The sequence below is a fragment of the Triturus cristatus genome, chromosome 8 (genome assembly GCF_964204655.1).
Source record: "Triturus cristatus chromosome 8, aTriCri1.1, whole genome shotgun sequence".
Lineage (NCBI taxonomy): Eukaryota > Metazoa > Chordata > Amphibia > Caudata > Salamandridae > Triturus > Triturus cristatus.
The window spans coordinates 263138967-263166914 of record NC_140591.1 but is presented as its reverse complement, the minus strand read 5'-3'; the positions used below and the strand labels follow the sequence as shown (position 1 = coordinate 263166914).

Below are 27948 nucleotides of genomic sequence, written 5' to 3'. Positions count from 1 at the left end.
TTTCCTCCTCATTCTCTCCTTTATGAATCCCAAACCTCATCTTACTACTATGATGTCCCAAATAAACACTTCTATCCCTCCATTCTCCAACACAGTTCAAATAACAGGCATGCAAGTCCACCACTCAAATTAACTCATATTTCTCTATTCTCATCCACTGCTAATCATGTCTGTGTTCCGGAGTAGTGTGCTACTTGCCGAAAAGTACTTTGACACCACGTCAGGGGCAATAAGCGCTATATAATACAATTACAATTAAAATATTTTCAAAATTATTCTGAGAATGAGTGATAAAGTACTAAATAAGAGCTATCCTGACAGAATTCAGACAATTTCCCCTGTTTCGGACCACTATTCAACAGGTATTACCAACAGAAATTTGCAGTGCGAATGCACGGATATTACTGCACCAATAGCGGTGAGCGCAAACAATATTTGCACCTGTTCCAGTATTTCCAGCCCACTCTGAATGAGATTAATTGAATCACATGCAGTGTGGCTTGTCAGGAAGAATCCGATTTGTTTTCTCCAATTTAGTGACAGTAAAATGATTAAAGATTAAGCTGTGCTGAACGCAATACATTTCAATGAATTAAGATTTAAGTATCCAAAAAGTGAGGTGTTAGAAACAGACTCTCAAGTATTCTTAGACGTTGAGTCTATAGGGCGCAGCAAACTACTACTTGTTTCATCTTATAAATTTATAAAGGTAGTGGAAGCACATTGTTGAATTTTCAGCTTGCATCTGGCTTCACTTTACAGCCCTGTCCTTTTCTACTTTTTCTCGAAAGCACTTGGATAACGCTGACAAATGCTTGTAATGAGTATTAGAAGTTTGGTTGTAAAAAATCAAATCAAGGAACGAAGAGCACACAGGCTTACATTATGTTTTTATTTTAATAACATAAAACGTTATTCAGAGAATACCTACATATATAGTAACATTTCACAGTTTTTATTGTGCAAGCATTCACTCTAAAATGATCTATCATAAAATGTTATGACTTCACCATCTCATCTCATGTATTTTACAAAATAAGTCATCAAGACTATCGAAATAGACTGACATATTACATGGAAAGCATCTTTGCATGAGCTCTCAGCAGCCCTCAGAACCATCCACTAGGAATCCCTCATAGTGTTGTCATATAGCCCTCTAAGGGAGAGCTGTCTTTCTTTAAGCCCCTGCCGATGAGATAAGACAGAGTTTTCTGTTTAATTTCTCACTTCTTTTCTTCTGTTTATTTTCTTCTGGGTACTGTATATGAGTGTATACATGTTGTGTGGCTGACAATAGGCAATGTTACGGATTGAGGTCGTGTTATAGGTCGTGTTATACTTGTCATGTACCATTTTATTTAGGTCAATTGGGGCTTAATTATCCTGTCCCGCACTCACTGAGATTGCGGATATACGGGTGTCTTGCATGCACATTCAGTTTAAGCATAATTACTAATGCCCACTATAGGTGAACCCTATTGACCTTACCTGATCAATATGGTACGATATGGGATGATTGCGAGGGTTTAGGTTTCAATATCCCTTTGACAATTGAAACCATATCAGGTGGACTGTAGCCTGGGTAAATATGACCTTTTGCCTATTGGTGTTTAACTGTAATTTTGACACACATCATTACAGCCATCTGTCTTATTACATAAACATTCCGGTGTACGATTTTTTTCTACACCGATTGACACATTATGTCTCACTGTTATTTGCTTACCCAGTTTCACATTTATCATTAGAAATCTATTGTTTTCTCTTCCCCCTCCCTTTCAAATGTTAAAAGGGTGCCGTGGGTCTCACGGCAATTTGTGCACCCCCCTCAACCAGTAACCCAATTTCTTACAGCCCCTTGAGCCTTTTTAGTTGTTCTGCAAAGGTGCTGCATAATACACTGGAGATAGACATGGAAGTGCCCTACGCAACACCCCTTCTTTGATACAAGTTACAAAAGGAAAGACACACTCTGTTTAAAGTAAAGGGGTAAAATGCCTTCATAAGACAGAGCATTATTTTGATTTCTGGGGTATATTCAAAATCCTGCTCTTGTAGTGGATTTATGTAAATTCCATTGAGGTTACCTATCACCTGCAACAACTAAGGCACCTTGCAAGAAATCAACCCAACATTGTATGTTCCCCTAAGGTAAAGAAATGTAATTTTGAGAATTATGCTATTTTCGTCTGCAGAATAGGCCTGCTTCACTTAGCACTTTGACTGATGTATTGATGTGTGCCGTGTATCCCTTGAGGAACCGCGCTGTTATTTTTTAATAAGTTTAATTGCCTCCTCTGTTTTACTCATTGTGCTGTGTGTTTACCCCCATTCACTTACCTTCCTAACTCCACACACTTCCCCCTTGAGCCGCTTTCCGGTCCATCACAGCTGGTGCTGATTGCGTGGAGAAAGCTTTGGCTCTGCCCTGCCCCCTCAGGGTGGCGCTCTAGTCTCTCTCGTGCCTACATAACCCATGCTGCAATGGACGCGCAGCGGATTAGACTCTGACGATCACTCGCGTGATTGCTCTCCTTGGTGTCCTATCCTGTAAGACAATTGCCTGGGAATTCTCGATAGCGTTTTTAAGCCATTGTTTTTAACCTTACGCTGCTAATCACTTTGACTGATGTATTGAAGTGTGCCGTGTATCCCTTGAGGAACAGCGCTGTTATTTTTTAATAAGTTTAATTGCCTCCTCTGTTTTACTCATTGTGCTGTGTGTTTACCCCCATTCACTTACCTTCCTAACTCCACACACTTCCCCCTTGAGCCGCTTTCCGGTCCATCACAGCTGGTGCTGATTGCGTGGAGAAAGCTTTGGCTCTGCCCCGCCCCCTCAGGGTGGCGCTCTAGTCTCTCTCGTGCCTACATAACCCATGCTGCAATGGACGCGCAGCGGATTAGACTCTGACGATCACTCGCGTGATTGCTCTCCTTGGTGTCCTATCCTGTAAGACAATTGCCTGGGAATTCTCGATAGCATTTTTAAGCCATTGTTTTTAACCTTACGCTGCTAATCACTTTGACTGATGTATTGATGTGTGCCGTGTATCCCTTGAGGAACCGCGCTGTTATTTTTTAATAAGTTTAATTGCCTCCTCTGTTTTACTCATTGTGCTGTGTGTTTACCCCCATTCACTTACCTTCCTAACTCCACACACTTCCCCCTTGAGCCGCTTTCCGGTCCATCACAGCTGGTGCTGATTGCGTGGAGAAATCTTTGGCTCTGCCCCGCCCCCTCAGGGTGGCGCTCTAGTCTCTCTCGTGCCTACATAACCCATGCTGCAATGGACGCGCAGCGGACGCGCGCAGCGGGCACGCCGCGGGCGCGCCTAAGGCAAGCCCGTCTGCGCCCGTCCGCGCCCGACCGTGCCCAGAGGCCAGGATCCCTGGCCGGTTCAGGTACTACTCTAAGAAGGACCTGATGCAGCTAAGACCCTTATCTTTGGGGACTGCCCTTCCTGTTCTGATGGGTAAGGCGCTGGCTGACGAGAATTTACTGCGGCTTCCAGTTGCTAAGCCACACCAGTTGCAACCCGCTGCTCCGCTGGGCCTGAAGACTGTCCTTCTAAACACAAGATCTCTCACCAAACACTGTCTCGAGGTTTTCACTCTGCTACAAGATTCTGATGTGGACATCTTTGCACTCTCTGAGACTTGGTTGAACGACTCTACGCTACCTGACTAAGTGGCTTCCCTCCCCCCTGAGTTTACCGTTCTGACGAGCAATCGCCGAGGTAACAAAAGAGGTGGTGGGGTCGCATTGTTTAGCCGTGGTATTTTTGCCTCGGAAAACATTGTGGAGGAATGTCTGGACGGGGCGGAAGTGCTGGGCATTAAGCTTAATCTTACTTCATACTGCCTGATAGTGATAGTGGTGTACCACCCCCCCCAACCTTCACCTTTGTTTAATGATTTATTTTTTGATATTATGAGTGATCTCCGGACCAGATATCAACACATCTTTGTTCTCGGAGATTTTAATTATCACTGGGATGTTCTGCCAAGAGAAGGTGCGGCCAGCAGACTGGACGATGATTTGTCATCCTTAGGACTACAGCAAGTTGTGAAATCCCCCACACATGAGAAGGGCCACATCTTAGACTTAATTTGGACTACGTCGACAGCCGATTTGAGGGCCGATTGTACTCCCTGCAGCTGGTCCGATCATCTATTGGTCAGCCTTCTGCTCCCTTTTGAGAACCACCCTAAGCAAGCGCCAGTGGGGTGGAAGTCTTTTCGGAACTGGAAGGCCTTAGATCCCACCACCTTAGAAGACGCCCTTAGGATGATGCCAGCACTCAGGCCGGGGTCTACAGACCCTGATTCGGCCTCGGCAGAGCTCTCTACCTGGCTGACAACAGCCATAGACGCAGTTATCCCCATCCAGAGGACCAAGTCCCAGCATAAAACTGCTAGAGTCCCATGGTACACTTGTGAGCTCAAAGGAGAAAAACAGGCCCTCCATCGGGCGGAACGAGTTTGGCGGAAATCACTAGCTTCGGCCGATAAGGAGAGTTTTAAATCCAAATTAGCCCATTATAAGGACTCCCTTATCAAAACTAAATCAGCTTTTTATGAAGATAGGATTTGTAAGGCCAGTAATACGCAAAAAGAGACCTTCACTATTCTTAAAGAATTGAGCAGGCTGCCTGAACAGAAGCCAACCTCTACTCAAGCCGATTGTGACATAATCCAGAACTATTTCCTATCTAAAGTCGAAGATATTATTCTGGCTATTAAAAACACATGTGTCGCCCCGTGCCCATTAACAGTGGTGGAGGCACCCTTCGATCCTCCTAAGACCCCTTTCGCTCAGCTTCCGCTGCTTGAACCTGAGGCCCTGGCCCGGATAGTGTCCAGGGTGAAGTCAGGGTCCCCGGAGGACTTCTGCCCCCCTAGAGTGTTCAAAACGTTCTTCCCTCTGGTCGAGACCGAAGTCTTGGCCGTCTTGAACCTATCCCTTAGTTCCGGACAGGTTCCCCGAAAGTTCAAGGAGGCTATAGTACTCCCATTGCTGAAGAAAGCGGGTGCTGATGCAAAAAATTTGAAGAACTTCCGCCCCATTTCTCAACTTCCGTTCCTGGCTAAAGTCCTTGAACAGCATGTGCTCAGAGCTCTGACATCATATACTGAGCAACACAACCTATTGCATCATCGGCAAGCAGGGTTCCGTGCACATAATAGCACCGAACTGGTCATGCTTTCAGTTTTGGACGACCTGCGGCTTGCAGCTGACAGAAAGGCTCATTCTGCTTTGATCCTGCTTGATCTCTCAGCCGCTTTTGATACGGTGAATCATGGGCAATTACTCTCCCGTATGCAGCGGCTGGGAGTTACAGGTACGGCTCTCCAGTGGTTTTCTTCCTTTCTGGAAGACCGCCAGCAGAAGGTCCAGCTTGGGGCTCTTATGTCCAAGCAGGACTCCCTGCCTTGGGGGGTCCCGCAGGGTTCGGCACTGTCCCCCCTGCTTTTCAACATCTACCTCCAACCCTTGGTTGAGGCCCTGGCCGGGCTAGACTGTCAGGTGTTTAATTATGCGAACGACACTCAGTTGATAGTTCACATTAACCATTCTTGTGACTCTCAACGGAATGTTCAGAACATCCTCAGATACACCATGAATTGGATGACTCTGAACTCGCTAAGAGTAAACCCTGACAAAACTGAAGTCCTGGTACTCTTCCCAGATTCCTCCCCTTGGTCTGATTTGTTTTGGCCCCAAGAGTTGGGCCCTACCCCCATTCCGGTACCTACCGTGAAGAGCCTAGGGATTATATTGGACTCTGGAGTGACAATGAAGTACCAGGTTTCCGCTGTGGTGGGAAGCTGTGTCGGGTTACTGCGTCAGCTTCGGAAACTATCGGCTCTTTTATCATTCACTACCATGCAAAGGGTGGTAACTGCCTTGGTATTGTCTCGGCTTGATTATGGAAATACAGTCTATATTGGGCTATTGGGAATAATATACAGTTTTGCCACTATATTTGTTCATTCTGTATCCCTATGTAACCCACATTTATTTTAACATTTGTCTTAAAAAATTTTTTATGTATATTAAATTTGTTTTTAACTGCGAATGTACTCAGGATTTACAATTAAAAAAGAATTATATTTTTCACCCTTTCGTTTCACTGCCTAAATTTTTCTGACTATGAGATAGATATTATTTTTAAAGTTCTATTCACTAGAATTGCCTAGGTTGTTATTCTACAAACATACATTACCCTGTCCTAGGAAACTTCAGGGGGTCCTAATTATTTACTCAAAACTGCCTTGGTATTGTCTCGGCTTGATTATGGAAATACAGTCTATATTGGGCTCCCTGGATCACTCTTGAGGAAACTCCAGGTAGTTATGAACGATGCAGCTAGACTGATTTTCAAGCTGCCTCATAAAACACATGCCACCCCCTTGCTGCGGCAGCTGCACTGGCTCCCTATTAAACAAAGGGTATGCTTCAAGGGCTTGTGTATTGCTCATAAGTCCCTATTCGGCAGAGCACCCAACTATATCAAAGACCGCTTGAAGCCCTACATCCCAGGTCGCCTCCTTCGTTCTTCGCAGGCCAGTCTTCTTACTTGCCCCCGCTTCAATTTATCGACACTTGGGGGTCGTGCCTTTTCTGTTTGTGTCCCGCAGCTGTGGAACAAACTCCCTGATGTGCTCCGAAAAGATCTCCATCTACTCTCATTTCGTAGGAGGCTGAAGACCATGCTATTCTCGGAGGCCTTTGCGTAGGCTTACGGGATGGGCCCATGTTCAGAGTGTTACCTTGATTGTCTGTTGTCTAAATGCAAGCGCTTAGAGACCTTGGGTGATTAGCGCTATATAAATTACAACAAACATAAACATAAACTTCAGCATTCGGTAAAGGGAATCTTAAAGTAACCTTTGTTGTTTCTACAAACTGAGGAGCCACACACTCATAGACATGGCTCCAAGAAATTTAGACGTCACTTATGAATAGGCTGGTACATAACACAATATACAATACAGATGGGTAATGTTATCAAATATTTCAATTCTGTGCTTATTTTTGAAGCTCTTTGTACCTTTCATGAACTTTCACGACTATGGAGTCAATTCACAAAGACATGTAAGAGAACATAAAAGAGTACTGCCGTATCACTCATTTTTGTATTTCGACATGCCTTTGTGAATTGGCATCAAAAGATATACAACGGGAATATCCATGTACAGTCAGAACAGCCACAATGCACTGTGCCCTCTTTGCACCCTTAATAATATGGAGTTGGATGTTTCTGGGCCGATTCACAAAGTCGTGCAAAAGTCCTTAAAAGAGTGCCATGTAGTACAACTTCCTGTAAACAGTTTTGTAAATCAGCATCTTTGTATCTTTCTCCACAAAGTAACTGTAATTGTCAAATGTTGGTAGGGTATCCTTTCTCTAATAACCTTCATTAGAAAAAAATATAACATATTATTGCATTATATATATTATTAATTATAAAAGCTATATTTTTGCATATAAACATAATTATTCATATTATTTGTGCAGTGTGTATGTGCATCCGAAGAAACTGCTAACTGTCTGCAAATATGTGGTTTCTTTTAACAAGTTGTTTACACTTCAGGAAAAAATCCTTTGCATTCTGAGTGGCCCAATACTTAAAGTAATATTGCACCTGAGGTTTTTCCCATTAGAAGTTTAATGAGTGGAAATTGGGTATACCATAGAAAAACTGCACATTTTAACTTGTTAAGGGTTTCCAAACTCTGATAAAACACTGGATATAAATTTACATGCATCTTGTAATACGGTTTTCGCCAAAATCAAGATTAGAGTGACAGTGGGTATCTATGGCCATAATGGGATTGTCAAGATAGACCAGGCAGAAGGTAAACAACTTAGGTCCAACCCCTTAAAACTCATTCGACACGTTATCTATGTCATTTACATTTAAAACATAAGTTGAAGTATTTTTAATAAAATTACTCCATACCCTCACTGGACCTGTGCTCTTCAGTTCAAGGACATCCATAGTGTAGTTGACTCTACGCCCGTAGTGATCAAACTGAACGTTTCCTGTCAGCCCTTGAATCCGAACCTAAATTGAAACACAGCATCAGCATTGACAACTGCACTGCACAAATAAGTTTTCTCTTGGTGGAGCCAGACTGACATGTTACGTTTTAATTTAAACATCAAAAACAATTATGACATTTGAAACAAGCTTGTAGCAATTATCACTTGGGTTAGTAAGACATATTTGGTGGCGTACAGCAGGCTACCAAGCATACCTCAAAGTTGTTAAATACTAATAATTAGGGCTCCCTTTTTTTTACATTTCCATTTGTATTTACCCATATTTATTTTCCATCTTATTGGTATTTATCCATATTTATTTTGTGTTTTGAGAATATATGGAGTCATAAAATGGTATATTTCCACATTTATTTAACTGCGAAACATGCACTCATACTTTGCTGCCTGTCGCATTTTAGCAAATTAAGCAGCTAAATATAGCAAAACACTACACCTTCAGGCAACTATGAGCATTATAATAGAAAATATATGTTACCATAAACCTGCATTTAGGGGAATCTCAACCCTCAACTGTTGTCCTAGGAAACACGAAAAACAGCATGAAGAGAGTCACCCACAAGAAGCACACTATTCTGCATTTTTCCACTTTAAAAACTACAGACAGGAAACACTTTGTTTTCTGTCTGTAATTATCTGTAAAAATCTGTAAAAATGGAAAACTGGGAGCCTTGATAATAATACACCTACATTCAGTCTTCTTCAATCCAGGAAGAGTCCACCGCAAAATGTTAGATGAGGAAATAGTTTCCAATTCACCTTAAATTTGCAGCTAAATACTCAAACATCTTCAGAACTAAAATTGAAAATAAATGTACCCATCCAGCTCTCCTACTCATGAAACTAACATTCCTATATAAATTATGTTTGGCCTAAGCCCTAGGATTTGGTGATGGTGCTCAAGTAGTCTTATGTTAGACCAGTGCCAGTGTGTGCTGCTCTTTGATGAAATTGATTTGCTGATACAACAAATTGTTAATTAATGTTTGGATGCTTTAGTCTGTTATAAAAACAGAGTAAGAGTCACTAATCACCATTTTAGTGCATTTGTTTCACTTTGCTGTCATGAGAACATGTTGGATTTACAGCTTTTTTTTTAATCACGAAGCATAAATGTGCATATAAAGAGGTCTTCTTACAGATGCGACGAAAATAGTGGTCCTTTGTCCAAAGAATCTACTATTTACTATATTGTTATGTGTATGCCTTTTAAGTTCACCACTTAGAATGCAAACTTAATCTTCCGACTGCTTTTCGTAACACTCTTCTCTGAGAGTACAGCTTAGCCCTGTTAATGCAGTCTTCTCAGGAATGGTGGCCTACACAGTTGTATGACACAAACATGCTTTCCTTTCCCACGCGTTCCTTAACAACGCGGGTGGAACAACAAATGAGTCTGAACCACGCATTCCATTTACAATGCAAGTCGTTACAATGAGTTGCCTTAGGGGGAAGTTGGACTTTGGAACAGTATCATTTACTATTCTAACTTCAGTCCCCGCAACAGTAGGGAAAGCGTTGAACTTTAAAGTCCAACGCCGCTTTACCTAACGGATGTTTTTGTAAAGACTTGCTTTGTAAATGGAATGTGTGGTTCAGACGTATTTGTTGTACTGCCCACGTTGCAAAGACAATGAGTTGTTCAGCCGTTGTGGTATTTGCTTTTTTTCTGGCCTACACCATCACAGCTTCCATATTGTTGCTGCCCAAAATGTTGCTTCTTTGTAGGATTTTCTTTCTTAAACAACAGGGGCAAAACAAACACACAAAAACATGCCCACAACCCACCTTCCTCCTGGTATTAAACAATTGTCTTAATGAAAAGTGGGTGTATAGGCTTTACTAGCACATCTATGAAATGTAATAGCATTGACTTTGTACTACAAAAAAGAATGTTCATAGGGAAATTGAATGTCCAGGGAATACCAGCATGTTTTCATGTCAAAACAACCCTTTTGGTAGGGGTAAACCCTCCTCTTAAATATTATTAAGTCACCCCTATATGGGCCTTGTAGCCTAGAAAGCAGTGTGCATGGTATTTTAAAGTGGGCTGTGTATAAATGTTTGGTTAATGTCTCCCTACAATGACTGCAACCCAAAAGCTATTTTCACTATAGAAGGCTCTGGTTGGCCTCTAGAGAAATACTGGGGAGTGATGTTACATTTTAGTTCTGCTCTTTTAGGTTTGGGGCAAGCTGGAGAAATAGCTCAATCACTTCTTTTAATATTTAATAAAAACACAATTCAATGGTAAATTTGGATTTTCTAATACACATTTACAAAAATTAAATCAGATGTTCCTGGAGACTTATTTGCATTAGCTTTCCAACAGCTCCCAGAACAGAGATAATGACATAGGAGTGGGGGAGGTGTTTTACTTTCCCTTGAAGGAAGACCAGTTATGGTAGGCCCAGAACTTCATTAACCTGTAAAAGGCCAGTCTTTTCACAGGTAACTGTAAGGTGAGATTTGGAGAAGGCAAATCTTTATAACCGTAGAGAGACTGGTTCCAAACCCAGCGGGAAGGAAGCTATCCCCAGAACCAGTTTGAGGGACCACAGAGGAGGGGACTGCTCATTTCCCTGGCCACACATCTGAGTGGGTATACATGCTCTGCACAAGGGAAAATATGTTCAGTCATTTAGGATTTTGGGAGTAAGGTTCCCCTAACTGGCTCCCTGAGGTCATGTTCAACAGTGACCACAGACTATCAATGGCACTTTCCTTTTTTCTAGTACTTTTTTCCTTAAGTCTTCTACAATTCATATCTCTGGTTCCCGTCATTAGGTTTTCGCCATTTTTATGTCAATTTGTTGGTTACAATTTACCATATTTTTCTAAATTGGAGTAGGATTTTTATTGTGTTGTGTTTTTGACTTCTTTGCTGCTTTAGTACTTCTGAATGTTTTCCATGTTTTCTTTAAGGTAAGTGAAACAATATGGATGGTGGAATGCACACCTTTGTACTCAATAACTTCCTCTGTACTTGGATGCTCAATTTCTTCAACACTGAAATGGTGTGCAAGCTTGATAGCGCTTCGCCCAGTGTGCTTGAATGTATAAGCAATCAAAGGGGAACCGGGGTCGGTCCCTATGCAAGGTGCACAGACCCATATGGGTGAATCAAATGAATTAAAATCTCAATTTTAATCCTCTGTTTATCTTTATTTAATCTGTTACTTTTCACCTGTTTCCTCAATGTTTTCAATTCATTTTATACATTCAACTTCCCTTGAAAGGGTCTTTACATAGCACAGGAGAATAAAACGTTTCCACAAGTCACTATATTAAAAAATCCAATGCATTTCGGGAATTGTTCCCTTCGTCAGGGATATCTTTATTTCTTCTCAGCCTTATCCCACAGCACCATCGACTGGGTGTTGTTAAAGAAATCGAGCGCGCTCGGAGTAGAAAAATGTAACTCCTCACTGTCAGTCTAAACTACTCTAGAGAGATTGTTGACGTTGCTAACTGACAGCTATGAAAAGTCTTTCAACAAGTACTGGTAAATTACAGTAACCAAAATGACTTGTAATATATATATATATTTTTTAACTATGCCTTTCATCTTTATATGTTTGAGCACTCAGTTGTCTTTGTTTTAAATTAGGCCTGGCTAAAATTTCATTTACACTTGCGTGTTCTCACATCATTTTAAACATTTAGCGGTATGATTATTACCGGAAATGACTGATATTACGCCAAAATGCCACGTGCCTAACCGAGACTTCTTGCAGGTAACAATCCTATAGGGGAGTACAGCAAGAATGAGAACAAGCTGTTGTTCGCTTCACACCAGATTTGTGCTATTTTTTAGCAAGAAATGCATTCTCTTGCAAGAAAATGAATGTGAGGACGCATTTCGAGCTAACAAATATGCAAAATGTCAAAGTCAGCATTTCACATAATAATTAATAATTTGGGGGGAAAAATTGGTGCATTTTGATTAATTTCCATACAGGAATTTTTTTTTTTGTTGTTGTTTTTTTTACAGGAAATTACACGAATTTCACTTAGGCCTATTTGAATCACAGTTATTAACATCCTGTAACTATAAGTTTATATTAATGATTATTTAAATAAAAGTTTACAATGGTTGCCATCAGGTCAAAGGTGAAGTGATGTTATTTCCTGTAATCTCACAGGGAGTCAAAGGGTAGGTGTTACTTCTACAACACATATAGCGGGAAACAGCCATTACAACGCGGCTGTTTTCCTGTATAAACTTCAACCACGAATGCGTTACAACGCATGCACCGCTACCACGCATGCCTTTACATTGTAAATCTATGTGTGGAAAAGGTATGTCTGTGGTAAGGGTGGTCTATTAGCGTCGTTAGAAGAAACTGACCCTTTCTCTGTACGAAGTGCATTAGGTCTCAGAAGAGCTAGGGAGGGGACGTTGTGGAGAGGTAAGGAGGATTTTAAATGAATTTCTTTAAATAAGGGGTTTTTCAATTAATATGTTTGAATTTATAATTAATATGTTTAAATAAGGTGATTTTAAATTAATATGTTTAAATGTATTTCATGATTTTCAGGGCAGGGCACAGGAGTGGGGTAGTTTGAACAAGGGCTGGGGGTGGGAGGGAATGGAGTCGTGCAGGGGTCCATTTTTAGGGTTCAGGGGAGGGGCATTTGTTAAAAGGTCCCCTTTAAGGGCTCAGGGTAAGGGAGGTGTAGTTTTTAGATGAGCTAAGTGCTGGGGGGAGCGGGCGGCAGTGGCCTGCTTCTAGGGCTCAGGGGCGGGGCAGTTTGAAGAAGGTCCGGGGGCCAGGGTGGTTGTGGCGGCAGGGAGTCGCACAGGGGTCCATTGTTAGGGTTCCGGGCAAGGGTATTTGTTAGAAGGGTTTGGTGCGGGGATCGCGCACGGGTACAGGGGAGGAGTATTTTTATTTAAAAGGACAGGGGTGCAAGGGACCGGAATTGGAGCAGGGGTCAGGAAAAACCTTTATCCCGAATATGCTCTTTTTTATTTTTTTTATTTATGTATTGCTCCACAGCAGCATAGAAACAAAGAGAAAAAAAAAAGGAATACAGTACAACTTATTCATATCGAAATTTCACAAATTCATGTATGGTCACAAAAAGCACCCCAAATACTCAAGCCAGTCTTACATTTTTTTGCCCCCTTAACAGAAAAAAAACTTAGTTCTAAATTAAAAAGGTTATACATTTTAGTCCGCCATAACTCAAATACAGGGGGTTCCATTTGAAGCCAATTAGAGGCAACACATAGCCGTGCAAATCAAATAACGATGATTATATAATAAAGTGCCTTCGTCAGTTTCAGGCCCCATCCCTAGTAACATTATGGCAGGTGTGATCCTCAACGGTCTCCCAATAATTATAGCCATAAACTTTTCTATATCCGCTATAAATCTAGACAGTTTACAACAACTAAAAAAGACATGCAGGCTGTCGGCATTATGCCCCCGACAACGAAAGCATTTTCCATCATATCCTCCCCCCCACTTAAACATACGAGCAGGGGTATAATACAAATCAAAAACAGTTTTAAAAAATTGCACTTTCAAATTAGCGGACATTAACACAACCCGAGATCTAGCAATGGCGTCCTCAATAGATATGTTATGTTCACCCAACATTCTAGACCATTTGGTGTTGTGTTTCCCTTAATCATATGTTCTATATGATAACAGTATCTTATACAGGACCCCAATTATCTCCTGCCACCTGACAGCCTCTATAATTAAATTGGGAGCGACCACAACCTTTCTCCGAGTTAAATAATCCCGAATTTGAAGTAATTTAAAAAACTGAAAATTAGGCAAATTTTAATATCTCCCCAATTCTTCAAATGACATAAGTGACCCCCCTGGGAAAAAAGATCCCCATGTATAGTAATACCTTTGTTCCTCCACACATTAGCTATGTTATCCCAGAAAATGGGAGGAAGGATATTAGTGGCATTCATGTGTGTGTAGTATGATAATTTCTCCAATAGGCATAATTTCCGTATTCTCTTCCATACTTTAAAGGCTCCTTCCACCACTTTAAATCTTGTTCACTTGAAATAACTGCCATCAATCTCTTTAAACAGACATTGTCGGGCCTCAGATCCCAACAAGATCTCAAAGATCGAAGGGGCCTCGGCAGTGTTAGCCATTCCATCCCCGGGCAATAAAATCTGCATTTTTAACAAAAAACATACATAAAAATATAAGGCAAAGTCCGGTATAGCTAAGCCACCTCTCTCCACTGGTAGCGTCATGAATCTAACCGCTCGTCTTGGTTTACCAGGAGCGCATATAAACTTCATACATAAGGATTGAAGATGTTGCAGCTGAGCAGCTGCCACCTCCAAGGGGATTGATCTAAATATATATAAAACCTTTGGTAAGATATTCATTTTAATGATATTACTTCTACCAATTAAGGTAAAATGTAGTTGTCCCCATTTATCAAGCGAGTCCTTAACACTCTGTAGCATAGCATTTCAGTTGGCATCAACCACCTCTGACATTGATGTCCTAATTTTAATGCCCAGATAAGTCACCTCGTTTAACACTCTAGTATCCTGCAAGTCAATACGCTCTGAACAAAGGATTTGTGTTTTGGTTACATTAAGTTTGTAACCGGACACCTGGCCGAACAATGTTGCTAGATGTTCAATCTCTTGAAGCGCAAGAGATGGATCAGCCGAAGTCACTGCGATATCATCCGCGTAAGCAAAGACAGAAAATGGAGTATCATATACATAAAAAGGCTTGATACAAGGATTGTTGCCCAACTGCTCAACAAAAGGCTTTATATATAAGGCAAACAAAAGTGGCGAGCAGGGGCAACCTTGTCTGGTGCGTCTGGTAATTCTAACAGAATCAGATAATAACCCCATAGCAGTAATTCTACCAATCGGTGAAGTGTACAGTACCTGTAAAGCATTCCTAAATCCTGACCCAAAACCAATCCGTTGCATCAATTGCCATAGATACTCCCACTCCACCCGATCGAATGCTTTCTCCGCATCCAGTAAGATTAGCCCTAAATCTCGTTTTTCAGTGTGGGCAACATCAAACAGTGTGATGACTTTATTTACATGTCTAACAGTCCCACAAGATGGTATAAAACCATGTTGATTTAAAGAAACTAGTGAATTAATAACCTTAGATAAACGCATTGCCAATATCTTAGAGTATATTTTACTATCGCAGTTTAACAGCGAGATCGGACGGTATGATCCCACTAATTCCGGGTCTTTGCTAGGGGTGGGCGGAATTTGCGGAATTAACCTTCGCAAATTATCGCGAGAATGTTTAAAATTATCGCAAACAAGCAGAAATATCGCGAAGATGCGGAAGGTTTTTTCCGGCATGTTCGCGCGATTTTCTGCATGGTTGCGGGTCGCCAACTTACCCATGTGGCTGCTTGCGGGCGCGGCCATCTTGTTTTGAGTTGTTCTCGCGGTGCATGATCGCGAGAAGAAAGACGTGATCGCGCGACGCATGACGTCACTGCGGGCGCGAACTGTCGCGAGACAGCGCAAATGGCTAAAAACAATACAACATCTCATGGAGAACGCGACCGGATCAAGAAAACTTGTCGGCGAACGCAGGGAATCAGGTAAGGCGATCGCGCGCGCGCGAGAATGTATCATTTTACAGCGCGAGCAAGAAACAAATTATCGCCAAGCTGCGGAAACCGGAATTTTTGACATCTTCGCGCTCTCCGCGGAACGCAAAAATGTCAAAATATCGCAATTTCCGCGAACGGAACGAAATTTTTGCCCAGGCCTAGTCTTTGCCCTTTTTAAAAAGAACCACTATAGTGGCTTCAGCGCAGCCTGAAAAGTATTCAACATTTCGTCCTTCAAGTGATGAAAAAACAATTTGTAAATCTCTGCCGGCATCTTGTCAGGACCAGCCGCTTTTCCTAAGGTTAGACTATTAACAGCCATTCCTAATTCTGCCATTGTAATAGGGCTATCCAATTGTTCAGAGTCACAAGGATCTAAATGTAATACTCCTTGCTTAAAAAAAACATTATCATCCAATCCCCCCCGTCCTGTTTAGTGTACAATTCAGTATAAAACTGATGAAAAATAGACAGTATTTGCTGCGGATCCTGATAAAGTTGGCTGTTCTTATCCTTCAAGGCAGCAATAGAACGAGAAGATTCTTTCATGCGTAGCCATAAAGCCAAGCATCTTCCAACCGTTTCCCCAAGTTCATGCATTTGCTTCTTATAAACTAAATATTTTTTGGCACTCTCAAGATTCCATAAACCCTGAATTTTAGCCCGGGCTCCAACTACAAAATTTTCTAGCTCCAGAATATTATTACTTTGATGTGTAATGCCTAGAGTTAAATTGCCCTCTGCTTCTCTCAAGGCAGCATACAGTACCTGTAGCTCTGTTTTTTATTTTCCTTTGCTGATGGAGTCCGAAACTAAGTACTTCACCCCGAACACAAGCTTTAAACGTATCCCAAATAGTTACAATATTGGCCGACTCCCTATTATTATAAAAAAAAATCCTTCATCCAGGGGATCATGTGTTCTCTAAACTCATCATTTAAACATAGTTTTCTGTCAAAGGAAAAAGTCTTAGGCAAGACCTTCTGACCTAAAGCAATCAATTCCAAAACAATTGGGGCGTGGCCGGACGAAATCCTGGGATATATTTGAGCAGAAGCCCCAACTAAAAAAGTAATAGAAACAAAGAAATAATCTAAACAAACTAGCTTTTTATGGGGAAAGGAATAGAACGTGTAGCCTGGATCCCGAGGATTTAACTTACCCCACACATCAACTAACCCATGATCGTTTACTAAATGATATAAAGATTTTAAAAAATGTGGTTCACGACCTTTATAACTTCGAGGCCCATCCTGCAATTCATGATTCGCCAGATTAATATTTATATCCCCACAGATTATCAAAGGTTGCCCCCAGGTAGCCAGTTCTAAATTTAACTCCCCCAGTATTTCTGCCTCATCTATATTAGAGCCGTAAATAGTACATACAGTAAATTTGCTATCACCAAGCCTGCATTCAACAATAGCCCAGCGCCCAAGATTATCAGCCAAGGATTGTCCAGCAATTTGTACATTTGATTCAGCTAATATAGCCACCCCACGAGTCATAAAAAGTTGTGTAGAAGCCGTTACCAATGAGAACCAAAGCTCCTTTAAAATATGCCATTTAGGCCAAGGTGTATGCGTCTCTTGAAGACATACCAGATCTGGCTGAATAAATCGCAATTCAGCGGCTACCCTCTTTCGCTTTGACAAATTATTAAGTCCAGCAACATTTAGCGAGCAAAATGTAATCCCTTTAAAAGTCATCATAACAATGCAACAACCCTACTCATGAATACCAATTCACGTTTAATGCCATAGCTAAGCATACATAATTTCTTTGTGACCATGTCGCTATTTTTTCAAATGTTTTTGCTACTGTGGACATTTTTTCTCTTTTTACCCCACCTAGGGGCCCCATCAACCCCCCTATGCCCCCTAGTGTCCCCCTTTCCCCCTCCCCGCCCTGTAACAAGGCTTTAGGACCCATGGTCCTGTAGATGCAAGCTCCTGTGAACATCCTGCCATTCCCCGCGAGAAAAACACCTCTCACTACAAATAAAAATTCTATAAGGAGTAGAAAGAAAACAAAAAAAAAGAAGATTCGGCCACGACCCTCAAGAAATATTTAAAGAAGAGTCAGGCTCAAAATAACCAGTGCCTACATAAAGGTCAGAAGTCAGAATCAGCCTCACTAGATAGAACTTAAAAACTCCTTGGCTGACACTGCATTAGTGAAAAAACGAGTACGCTCATGAAAAATAATTTTCACCTTCGCAGGGAACATTAAATAAGCTTGAGCCCCCTTAACTTGAAATTGAATGATCAGCTGTCGTAATTGCCAACGAAGATCAACAGTATGGTGGCAAAGATCCGGTCTCACAAAAAATTCAACATCTCCCCCTACTCGTTTTTTATCAGGTCGAGCTAGCTTAAACACTTCCTCACGAGCCAAGAAACTATTAAATAAAATTAAGAAGGCTCTAGGCTTAGATTCCCCCTGGCCAGTTCTAGGACGGGTGTTAAAAGGAAACCTGTGGGCATGTTCAATCTCTCTGTCCCAGTCCCATCTGGTCAACTCGGGAAATGCTTTTTTGAATAAGTCTATAATAAATCTGCGTGAGTCCTGCCCTTCTTTCCCCTCCGGAATCTGAAGTACTCTTAAGTTATTTCGGCGCGCCCGGTTTTCTAAATCCGCCATCTTCCATTGGATATCCTCCCTAGTGGCCTGCAGCAACTCGGTAGCACCCTCTTGTTGGGTAAGTTCATCCTCCAAATTAGAAATTCGTGATTCAGCCTCATTGAACCTGGCGATAAATTCAACATGAGATTTTGCAATGCGCCTAACCAAATTCTGCAATTTGCGGCATATATTTTGCACTCTTTGGCCATAATAGATTGGTAGATTAATGCTAAAGAAATTTCTTCACCATCAACTTTGTTCAGCTCCTTTGCTGTGTCACCTTTATTTGTGTTTATATTCAATTCCAGTTTTTTCCGTACAGTGTAAGGATGATTCTCAGTCAACTCCCCTGACTCTTCCAAGAACAGACTACTGTGATCACTACCATCTATCATGCTCAGTTGTGTCGTATGCTGTGTGGCTAAGTCTTCACAGGATGACATAGACTGCTCAGAAAGAGAATAAAAATCGCCCGATTCTACCTCAGGCATCTGTGGTTGCTCAGGGCCCTGGGAGTTTATCGGCACATTAAGGTATTGAATCACCCCTGAACCTCCAAATTCCGGACCTCCAACTCCTCTAGCACCAACCGCAACACCAGCAAAGTCTTCTGGAAGGGGCAAAATAATATTAGGGGGGCTAATAAGCGCAGTCAAAAGCGAATATGCTCTTAACATACATGCTTTTATAAAGAAATTCGATGTAAAGGTATGCATTGTAAAGGCATATTGGTGGTAAAGGTTATATTGGTAATGACGTTCACGTTGTAAAGGCATGCGTTGCAACGGAATGCATTGTAATGCCATACAACCCATATACCTTGCATGAAATAACGCTTTTCTTCAAATCTTTATATAACAAACAACATAAATAGAAAATTATTCACTGACCTGTGCAAGCCTTACTCTAATAATTTTTTTATTTCATTCATGTACAAACAAATCTGTTAAACTACCTACAGTATGGATACAAGCGTGTACTGCTGCTTACAATAATCATGTTAATACCACATGTACAAATTGTTTTACTCTAGAAATAATTCCAAATATTTGATTGCATATTCTAAAATATAAAATAAATGAAGTATGCTTTTCCCATTTGCACTTCAGTGTACAAAATCATTTTTAATAATATGTTACACAATGAGGCTTGTTCACAGTTCACAGTTACACACAGCGAGGTATTTGAATGAAAATATTATGTCACATTTCAAAAGTATACTGATACCTAAGAAATATAAAACTTTTAACAGGCATATAAATAGCAGGTTGATTCAGGACAATATTGTTCTACTCATTAAACAAGATATAGAAACACTTTCTGTATATTTTTTTGCAACTGTAATGGGCCTTCATCTCTGTAAAGTGCCTTTGCTCGACTAGGTGCAAAATGATGCAACGAAAATATATGCTCCTTTCTTCGCAAAGACAGGTCTGTGTAAGCAATTAAATTAATGACCAAGGTCAAATCCATATTATCACTCTTCTTGTAATGCCTGCACATTGTCCAAATGATGGTTCATGTTTCCTAAATAAAATGTCTGCCAGTAGTTGGCAAGATGGATTTGGGTTAAGTATTGGCTCCTGAAACCTGGTGTGACCTACAAGCTTCTTTGGATATAAATGTTGATCTGAGACTGGCCCCCCACACTAAACCTGCCCTCCCCTCTCACTGCTTGAACCCATCCCTCCCATCCATTTTCTCTTGGCAACCAGCGAATATTAAAATCATCTTCTGCCTTCGCCATTGTCTTACTCCTAAACCTTTGTCACTGCTTTTGTAACCCTGTTACTTTAACACAAGCCTTGTGCTCTGTAAAACTGAACTTTATCCATCGGTAAAAGTTTTTATGTACCCCTCTTCCAATTAAATAAACTTAAACTAAGATAAATTAATTGTCTATAGGGTGCCACAGTTATTTATATATCAGTTGTTGAAGAAGGAGCATTAAGTTCTTGTACCTGCTTTTTATGTCACGCCTACAGAAAGCTTTATCTTACTGGCAAGAGCTCATGATGTGGTACAAAAGGGGGTGGTGATGGACGGAGCATCAGAACCAATCAAACACTCACACCCAGTCAACAGATCTGGGTTTGATCCATCACCGTTCTTTAGCCCACTCTGCCACCCCAGTTCAGACATGGCCATATGCAAATCAGTCTGACCCTGTGCATCATGGGAACAGTCCAGACCGAACTGCCAAGCCATGCCTTCCCTGGACCGGAAACAAGCTTCCTAGGACCGGTTTCTGGCATTTCAGCCGTCTTCAGCCAGGCTTGCTTGAATCCAGTGGCAAAGTGAGCAAGGGACTCACGTCTGAGCATACCCTGCCAACTTATGGCGAACAAAGCGGTACAAAAGGGGGTGGTGAACGACGGAGCATCAGAACCAATCAAACACTCACACCCAGTCAACAGATCTGGGTTTGATCCATCACCGTTCTTTAGCCCACTCTGCCACCCCAGTTCAGACATGGCCATATGCAAATCAGTCTGACCCTGTGCATCATGGGAACAGTCCAGACCGAACTGCCAAGCCATGCCTTCCCTGGACCGGAAACAAGCTTCCTAGGACCGGTTTCTGGCATTTCAGCCGTCTTCAGCCAGGCTTGCTTGAATCCAGTGGCAAAGTGAGCAAGGGACTCACGTCTGAGCATACCCTGCCAACTTATGGCGAACAAAGCGGTACAAAAGGGGGTGGTGATGGACGGAGCATCAGAACCAATCAAACACTCACACCCAGTCAACAGATCTGGGTTTGATCCATCACCGTTCTTTAGCCCACTCTGCCACCCCAGTTCAGACATGGCCATATGCAAATCAGTCTGACCCTGTGCATGAGCTCATGATGTCACACAACAAACACTACTCAACACACAACATACACATACATACATCCAGTTACAGAAAGGGACTATTAGACAGCCCCATTCAACCACTGGGTACTATGGTTCAGCTGGCTTTAGTCATTGGTTGACAGGGTAGTCCAGCAGCATTGGTATCATCCCACAGCATTTCGTGGGTGTGGACTACTTTAAAAAGTAGTCCTCACTCCCACACACTGGAATTAAATGATTGCTATTCATTTGTTTTATTGTGAGGCCCCACACCCCCCTGGGCTCTCTTTAAATAATTCAACTCCCCCTCTTCCATCCTTTACCTGCTCATCTCAGTGCTCCCCCTGCCCGCCCCCATCGCATCCATTGTAATTCTTTGCACTTTTTTTTTATTTCTGACGGCCAAACAGTTGCCAAGGGCTACCAGTAGTCTCACTTGACCTTTAACTCACTTCCAAGCTTAATTGTTTGGTATTTTTAATTTATTAGAAAGATATGACTATCAGTCATGTTGGAACGGTAAAGTAAAAAAGACACAATGGCTTCTGTATGTCATAACATAAATCATGCAAGTGTTGCGATGCAAACGCACGCCTGCACCGAAAGCATATTTGCCCACTGTAGCCATCGTATAATGACTACCAGTGGTTAATTTGTAAATCAATAAGTGCCAGGGCCCTCCTCAGGAGGACACAGCAGCTTGCACCATCCATTGACCTTGCCAGCACTGCTAATTACAGTACCAACACAACCATCACACTACTACAAGTGTGACAGTTCATACTATTCAAGGCCCCCAAAGCTATAGGAATGGCTTGGGTGGCATATATTAGTAATTGTTAATGTATATTTGTTGGAAATGGCCCTCACTGTAGGATAACCCCCGTATTTTTTACCTTCCTCCTCCCATTTTTGTTGAATTCATTTTGGCTGCCTTTAGAACTCTGGACACTTTACCGCTGCTAACCAGTGCTAAAGTGCATGTGCTCTATGCTTTAAACATGTTAACATTGGCTTATCCACAATTTACATATTTAATTTACTTATAAGTTCCTAGTAAAGTGCACTACATGTGCCCAGGCCTGTAAATTAAATTCTACTAGTGGGCCTGCACCACTGATTGTACCTCCCACTTATGTAGCCGTTTATACATGTCTCAGGCCTACCACTGAAGAGCCTGTGTGTGCAGTTTTACACTGCCATATTGACCTGGCAAGTTAACCCTCTTGCCAGGCTCAAACCTTCCTTTTTAGCACATTTACGTCACCAGTATGGTACACACTGGACAGTCTAAGGTCAGGGTATAGTGTATTTAAAAGGTAGGACATGTACTTGTAAGTTTACATGTCCTATCAGTGAAAACTCTTTTTAATTCATTTTTCACTACTGCAAGGCGTATCTCTCCCATAGGATAACATTGGGATTACTTTATTAAATTTTATGTGTAATTTCCAATTGGGAAGTGGTTGGACCCCCACGATTGGTGTCTCTGGAATCACAATTTAAAATCACAACTTATGGTGAAGTCGGATTTTAAATTGTAATTCTGAAAATGCCACTGCTAGAAAGTTGGCATTTTCTTACTTAGCCATTTGGTGCCTTCTGCCTGTCTCTGAATACATGTCTGGGGTGGGTGACGGCTGGGTTTTGTGCATTCCCTCTAGACAGTCACACACAATGGGAGATTAGGTGTGACTTGATGGGCCTTAATGGGGCTGTGACTGGCTTAATGGGGGGGGGCAGAGCTGAGTACTGCCTCACTTACACCTGGATTGGCTGTGTCCTGTCCACACACAAAGGGCTGCAAAGGGCCCTGTAATGTATCTGAAGCCAGGGCAGGAATGGTGAGGTCCCTGTGCACTTCAAAGGCCTATCTTTGATGTCTCCCCCACTTCAAAGGCCCAACTGGGTATAAGTACTGGACCTCTGACACCCCAACTCAGAACACTTCTGGACCTGTGGATACTCTGCCAGGAAGTAGAACTGCTGTGCTGCTGAAGGACTGCCACTCTGCTGGACTGCTACTTTGCTGGACTCCTGCTCTGCTGACCTGCTACCTGCTACCTGCTGCCATACTTGCCTGGGAGAGAAGAACTGGACGTGCATCACTTGAACCCAGAATTACTCCAAGGGCTTGTCTGTTTGCTTCTTGTTATGAAGTCTCAGGGAAATCAAAGACTTCCACCAACCCTGCTAAAGCACCTGGACTCTGCCATCTGTGAGTTCTGTGGTGACAATACAGTCCTGGGCCCTTAGAAGTGGGAAGAAAGTGCAGCTCCAGCAGGCCTCCACCCATCGATGCCATTGCACTGCTCGGAACTGGCACATCTCTATCAACGTAGACACATTGCTGCTGCCGCAAGCACCGAAAACATTGCATCGTCTACTGTGGGTCATCACCTCCACCTCTGGGCGCAACCTTGACTTGCGTGGCTTGACAACGACGCATCGCCTACACTTTTTTTTTTTTTTTTTTTAATTAAAAGACCTTTATTGAGAGATACACAGTACACAGCTGACAGCCACATCGCCTACATCTTGGGGTTCAATGAATATGTATCTCTAACTTGCGATAATCAGAAGTGGCGCATCGCCTACATCCGAAGGGATAGATGACGCGTCACCTCCTCTGCTCCTTGCATCTCGTCCTCATCGCGACCGCAAACCAAGCTACTGTTTCAGGGGGCAAAGACAGATCCTGTATCTGACCCGTGCTCCATCACAGTCGACCTGAACTTTTGGATTTGACCTAGTCTAGCGCAACCAGATAGCCCTGTTTCACATTTTATGCTATATTTCAAGCTGTTCTTTAAAAATTCATAACTCTGGTCACACTTATTGGACTTTTGTCGTTTTTTTTTTTCCAAAGTTTTATATAGAGCGAACTAGACCCGAATCCAATCGGGTATCAGAGCGCTTTACATAGCACCAGTTACGTTACATGGAGACACACATTCATTTTTTTTTTTTGTTAGGCACGGGAAGATTAAGTAATTTGCCCAGAATCACAGGATGTTCGGCGTCATTACGGACACTCGAACCCAGTTCCCCAGGTCCGAAGTCGAGCGCCCTAGCCATTAGGCCAACTCCTCTCCCCTCTTTTGGTCTTGTTTTGTTCAAACTAGCTGTGGTATCTTTTTGTGTGGTGTTTTCACTGTTTTACTGTTTGAAGTGTTGCACAAACACTTTACACATTGCCTCTTAAGCTAAGCCTGACTGCTCTGTGTCAAGCTACCAGAGGGTGAGCACAGGATAATTTAGGGTGTGTATCTAACTTACCCTGACTAGGACTGTGGTTCCTGCTTGGACAGGGTGCATACCTCTGCCAGCCAGTAACCCAATTTCGAACAATATTAAATTAATAAACAGCTGGTATTCTGCTCATAACCAAATTTGGCAAACAGTGCCACCATGTGGCAGATTTTCACATGCACTGGTGCTAAGAATTAAGTGCTAGTGCCGAGCACTGGAAACCTCTGGCTCAAATTAAGCACGAATGATAACCAAGATGGATACTGTCTGGACACGTGTGTTTGTGTTGTAATGTATACAACCATATGCATAATGCTACATGAGCAAGCATATGCCCTGGCATATGTTGCCCATTTTCTTCTTTCATATTATTGCTTTTTTAACTTTACTGTTCCTGCATATACAATAGCAATACTGGAATAGTAAACAAAAAAACGCATTGTGGTAAATAAAATAAATATTACCGGACTGAATTTCATGCGGAATCTTAAATTAAAGTAAATAGCTCAAAATAACAAGAGGCAGAATCCGTGGTATAAGAGGTTTCTAATGGGCTTTATTCCATTCAAAATGGCCGACTCGAGTGGCGGCCTTCAGGTTCCGTCACCACGAGGGTTCAGGAAGTGAAGTACAATAATTTATTAACAGACATGTATTTTTATAATAAGTACATTACAATGAAACGAATGTAGAAGGCGTAACATTTGATAAGAAAAATGACGTGACAGTGACATAATCGAAACTAGGCGTAATAAGGAATAAAAGAAACATAATTGGTTAGAATTATCAGACATAGGTGGATCTATAAGATAATACTTGGCATAGATGCGCGCGCAGCAGCATGACGTGTAATTGACGTGTAACTAGGGGGTGAAGGGGACTTGACATTTAGCTCTACATGTGGAGACGAGAAGTCTGGGGTCAAGTCATCCTAATCCCAAATCATATCTAACATCCTATGTTTAAAGAACTATGTTATCCACAAGGAAGAGATTCTCGGACAGAATCTATTCTATACTGACTGTGTGCGTGTACAAGCGTCTAAGTGTCTATATGAGATGCGAGGGGCAGAAAACTTTCCATAGCAACAGGGCTATGAATCACTTGCAGGAGGACGGAAAGGCTGAGTCCTTTGCTTGTGAGCTAAAGGAAATGTTTACCTAAATCACTGGACAGGAATGCATCGGCTGGAGAGCAAAATAGATAATTCGAAGGTGAAATACAACTTCTTGGCAGACAGGCGAAAACTGGCCGAGGCAGGCACCGTTAGCTGCACAGGGAGTAGGACAAAGTTCATGGATACAGATGCGAGCTCAAGCTGAAGCTGTCAGAGACAGAGAGCAGGGAAAGGCTTTGAGGACAGAATCGGGCCTACTCGCCTGAACTGTAAAAATGGAGTAACTTAGCCATATAAAGTCGGTGGCCTTTCATACTTAGGAATCGAATATCCAGCCCATTGATGGCGGATCTGACAGAGAACATGTTGACGGTAGACACACATATGTTTGCGTCTTAGAAACTGGAACTGGAGGGAACATACATGTACTTGTAACATGCATATAGAACCGTTGGGGTCCAAGATAGGGGACATAACTGACCAGGAAAATCCACATTTCCACATTCCCTCCTTGTCCCCTTCTTGCCCTTCACGAGACATCAATCTTCATTATTCCATCGATTTGCTCATAGAGCATCATTTCTTCTTCTTTCTTCTTCCGAGATCTTGAGCCAAAACCTTGATGTGGAATACACGATGTGGCACACAGACCACAAATCGCTGGTCCACATTGCAGGCATAGACAACAACTGAAGAGCATAAGAAGGCCAATACCTAGGAAGGATAGAACTCTCCATCCCCAGGCTGATATCACACTCCAAAACCACCCGGACCACGTCCAAGTGCCTGGATTCTCGTGTATCTGGCTTACAATCTTATGAAGGCGTGTTATAGCTTTATATACAGATGGCGAATTTTCTGGTATGAATATGCAGCAGCTGGATCCGATGACCCTGCAAGCTCCGCCCCTATCGGCCAGGATGACGTCAAGGACAAGACGATTCTGGAGAACAACAATTCTCATCACTGATTGTTCCTCTGTCAGATTGCCTAGGGCGGCTATAGTCTCGTTTACTACAGCTTCAAGAGTCTTGGTGAGTCTGCGTATCAGCTTACTATTTGATATTGTACCTATATAGGGAAAGATACCTTTATTGAAATCTACATACTTGTCCCATGCCGTCTCAGTATAATCGACAACTGGGAGATCTCTTCGCTCTCTATTGTGTACTAAATGAACATTTCGATAATAATCAGGGGGAGCTAGGAAAACAGGTGGCAGAAGGAATGCTATATAACAGGTACCATCCCAATCTAGAGGCAGACGCATATATGCCGTCTGACCACATATAAAGTAAGAATGACGAGAAGCTCTAAATGAAGATTTGCCTTGATCACTATATTCTATTGTAGTAACGCATTGGCTATGGCCCATATGTATGGAACCAACTTTTCTCACACATAATTCACCCTTAACTGGAAATACTGACATAGTGGGCAAAATTAGTTCAACTTCGGATTTGACATTCAAAATCATAAGATTAGGCGTAAAATTACCTAATTTATACACTTCATTTTCTAAATCAGTTCCTGTTCTACTGGGGTGACCCTCCTTATTAGGGTGACAGACTTTGAATAAAACTAGATTTAGATTTCCCCATATCCAATGTTGTTGATAAACTGCTGTGTCTGGGTCTATGGAATTTAATAAACTAAACCATGCTCCACAGGAGCCATTGCGTGTAAATGGATGTGGGAAGAATGGCAGAACTCCTTTGTTATTCTGATAGGGAGGGAGTCGGCCACACACCCAACAATTGGTCGCATTACTAGTCTGATGGGAATGATGTAACATACTAATGAATGTGTTATTGCGCAGCGCAAGTCTATAAGACAACTCATGTGGCGGTAGGTCACTAAAAGAATGTTCATCAGTTATATTGAAAACACGTTTAGAAACAGGATGATATATGTGCAAAATCATACTCGTAATAATTACTAAAATACTCAATAAAAACAAAATTAATAATGTCACAATACAGTGGTTACGCAGTAATTTACAATAAGCATGTCGTTTCATTATGATTCTGGACTCTACATGATTCAGACCTAAAGGGTACATGTCGGGACAGATTCAACCGCTTCACCTTGGAGAGGACTTAAACAATCAAATCGTCCGACAGTTTAGATCTGGACCTGAGTTTCTGTTTATAGCACTGAGAGTCATTTTGTTCAACAAAAGGAAGTTTTGAATCAGTCTGTGAGGGAGTGCAGGGCACAGTGTCTATATCTGAAGGTAGTCCATGAAATTTTTTTATATGGGTGGAATGCACCCATCCTTTCCGTCCTTCGATCTTCACAGCTGTTCTGGTCGTCAGCAGGACCTGCTTAGGCAACTTCCACCTAGGATCCAATTGGCTTTTCCTATCAAAATTCCGAACCAGGACAAAGTCCCCGGGGACCACGTCATGGGGTTTCACCTCAGTGTTGTCAGGAAAAGCTGCAACCACC

The 27948-nt window shown here is 42.0% G+C and overlaps 1 protein-coding gene across 7 annotated transcripts in view; it reads right to left on the bottom strand.

Annotated features, from left to right (window-relative positions):
* The window catches only part of GRIA4 (glutamate ionotropic receptor AMPA type subunit 4), an 829275-nt gene that overhangs the window by 146687 nt on the left and 654640 nt on the right, over positions 1-27948 (bottom strand). For all 7 annotated transcript variants that reach the window (XR_014967667.1, XR_014967668.1, XM_085621467.1 and 4 more), the window contains exon 8: positions 7971-8075. Coding sequence is in view for 5 of the 7 variants with exons in the window: in XM_085621467.1 (XP_085477593.1) it covers positions 7971-8075 (105 nt within the window). In the remaining 2 variants the exon portion in view is untranslated. The remainder of the gene's footprint in view (positions 1-7970; positions 8076-27948) is intronic.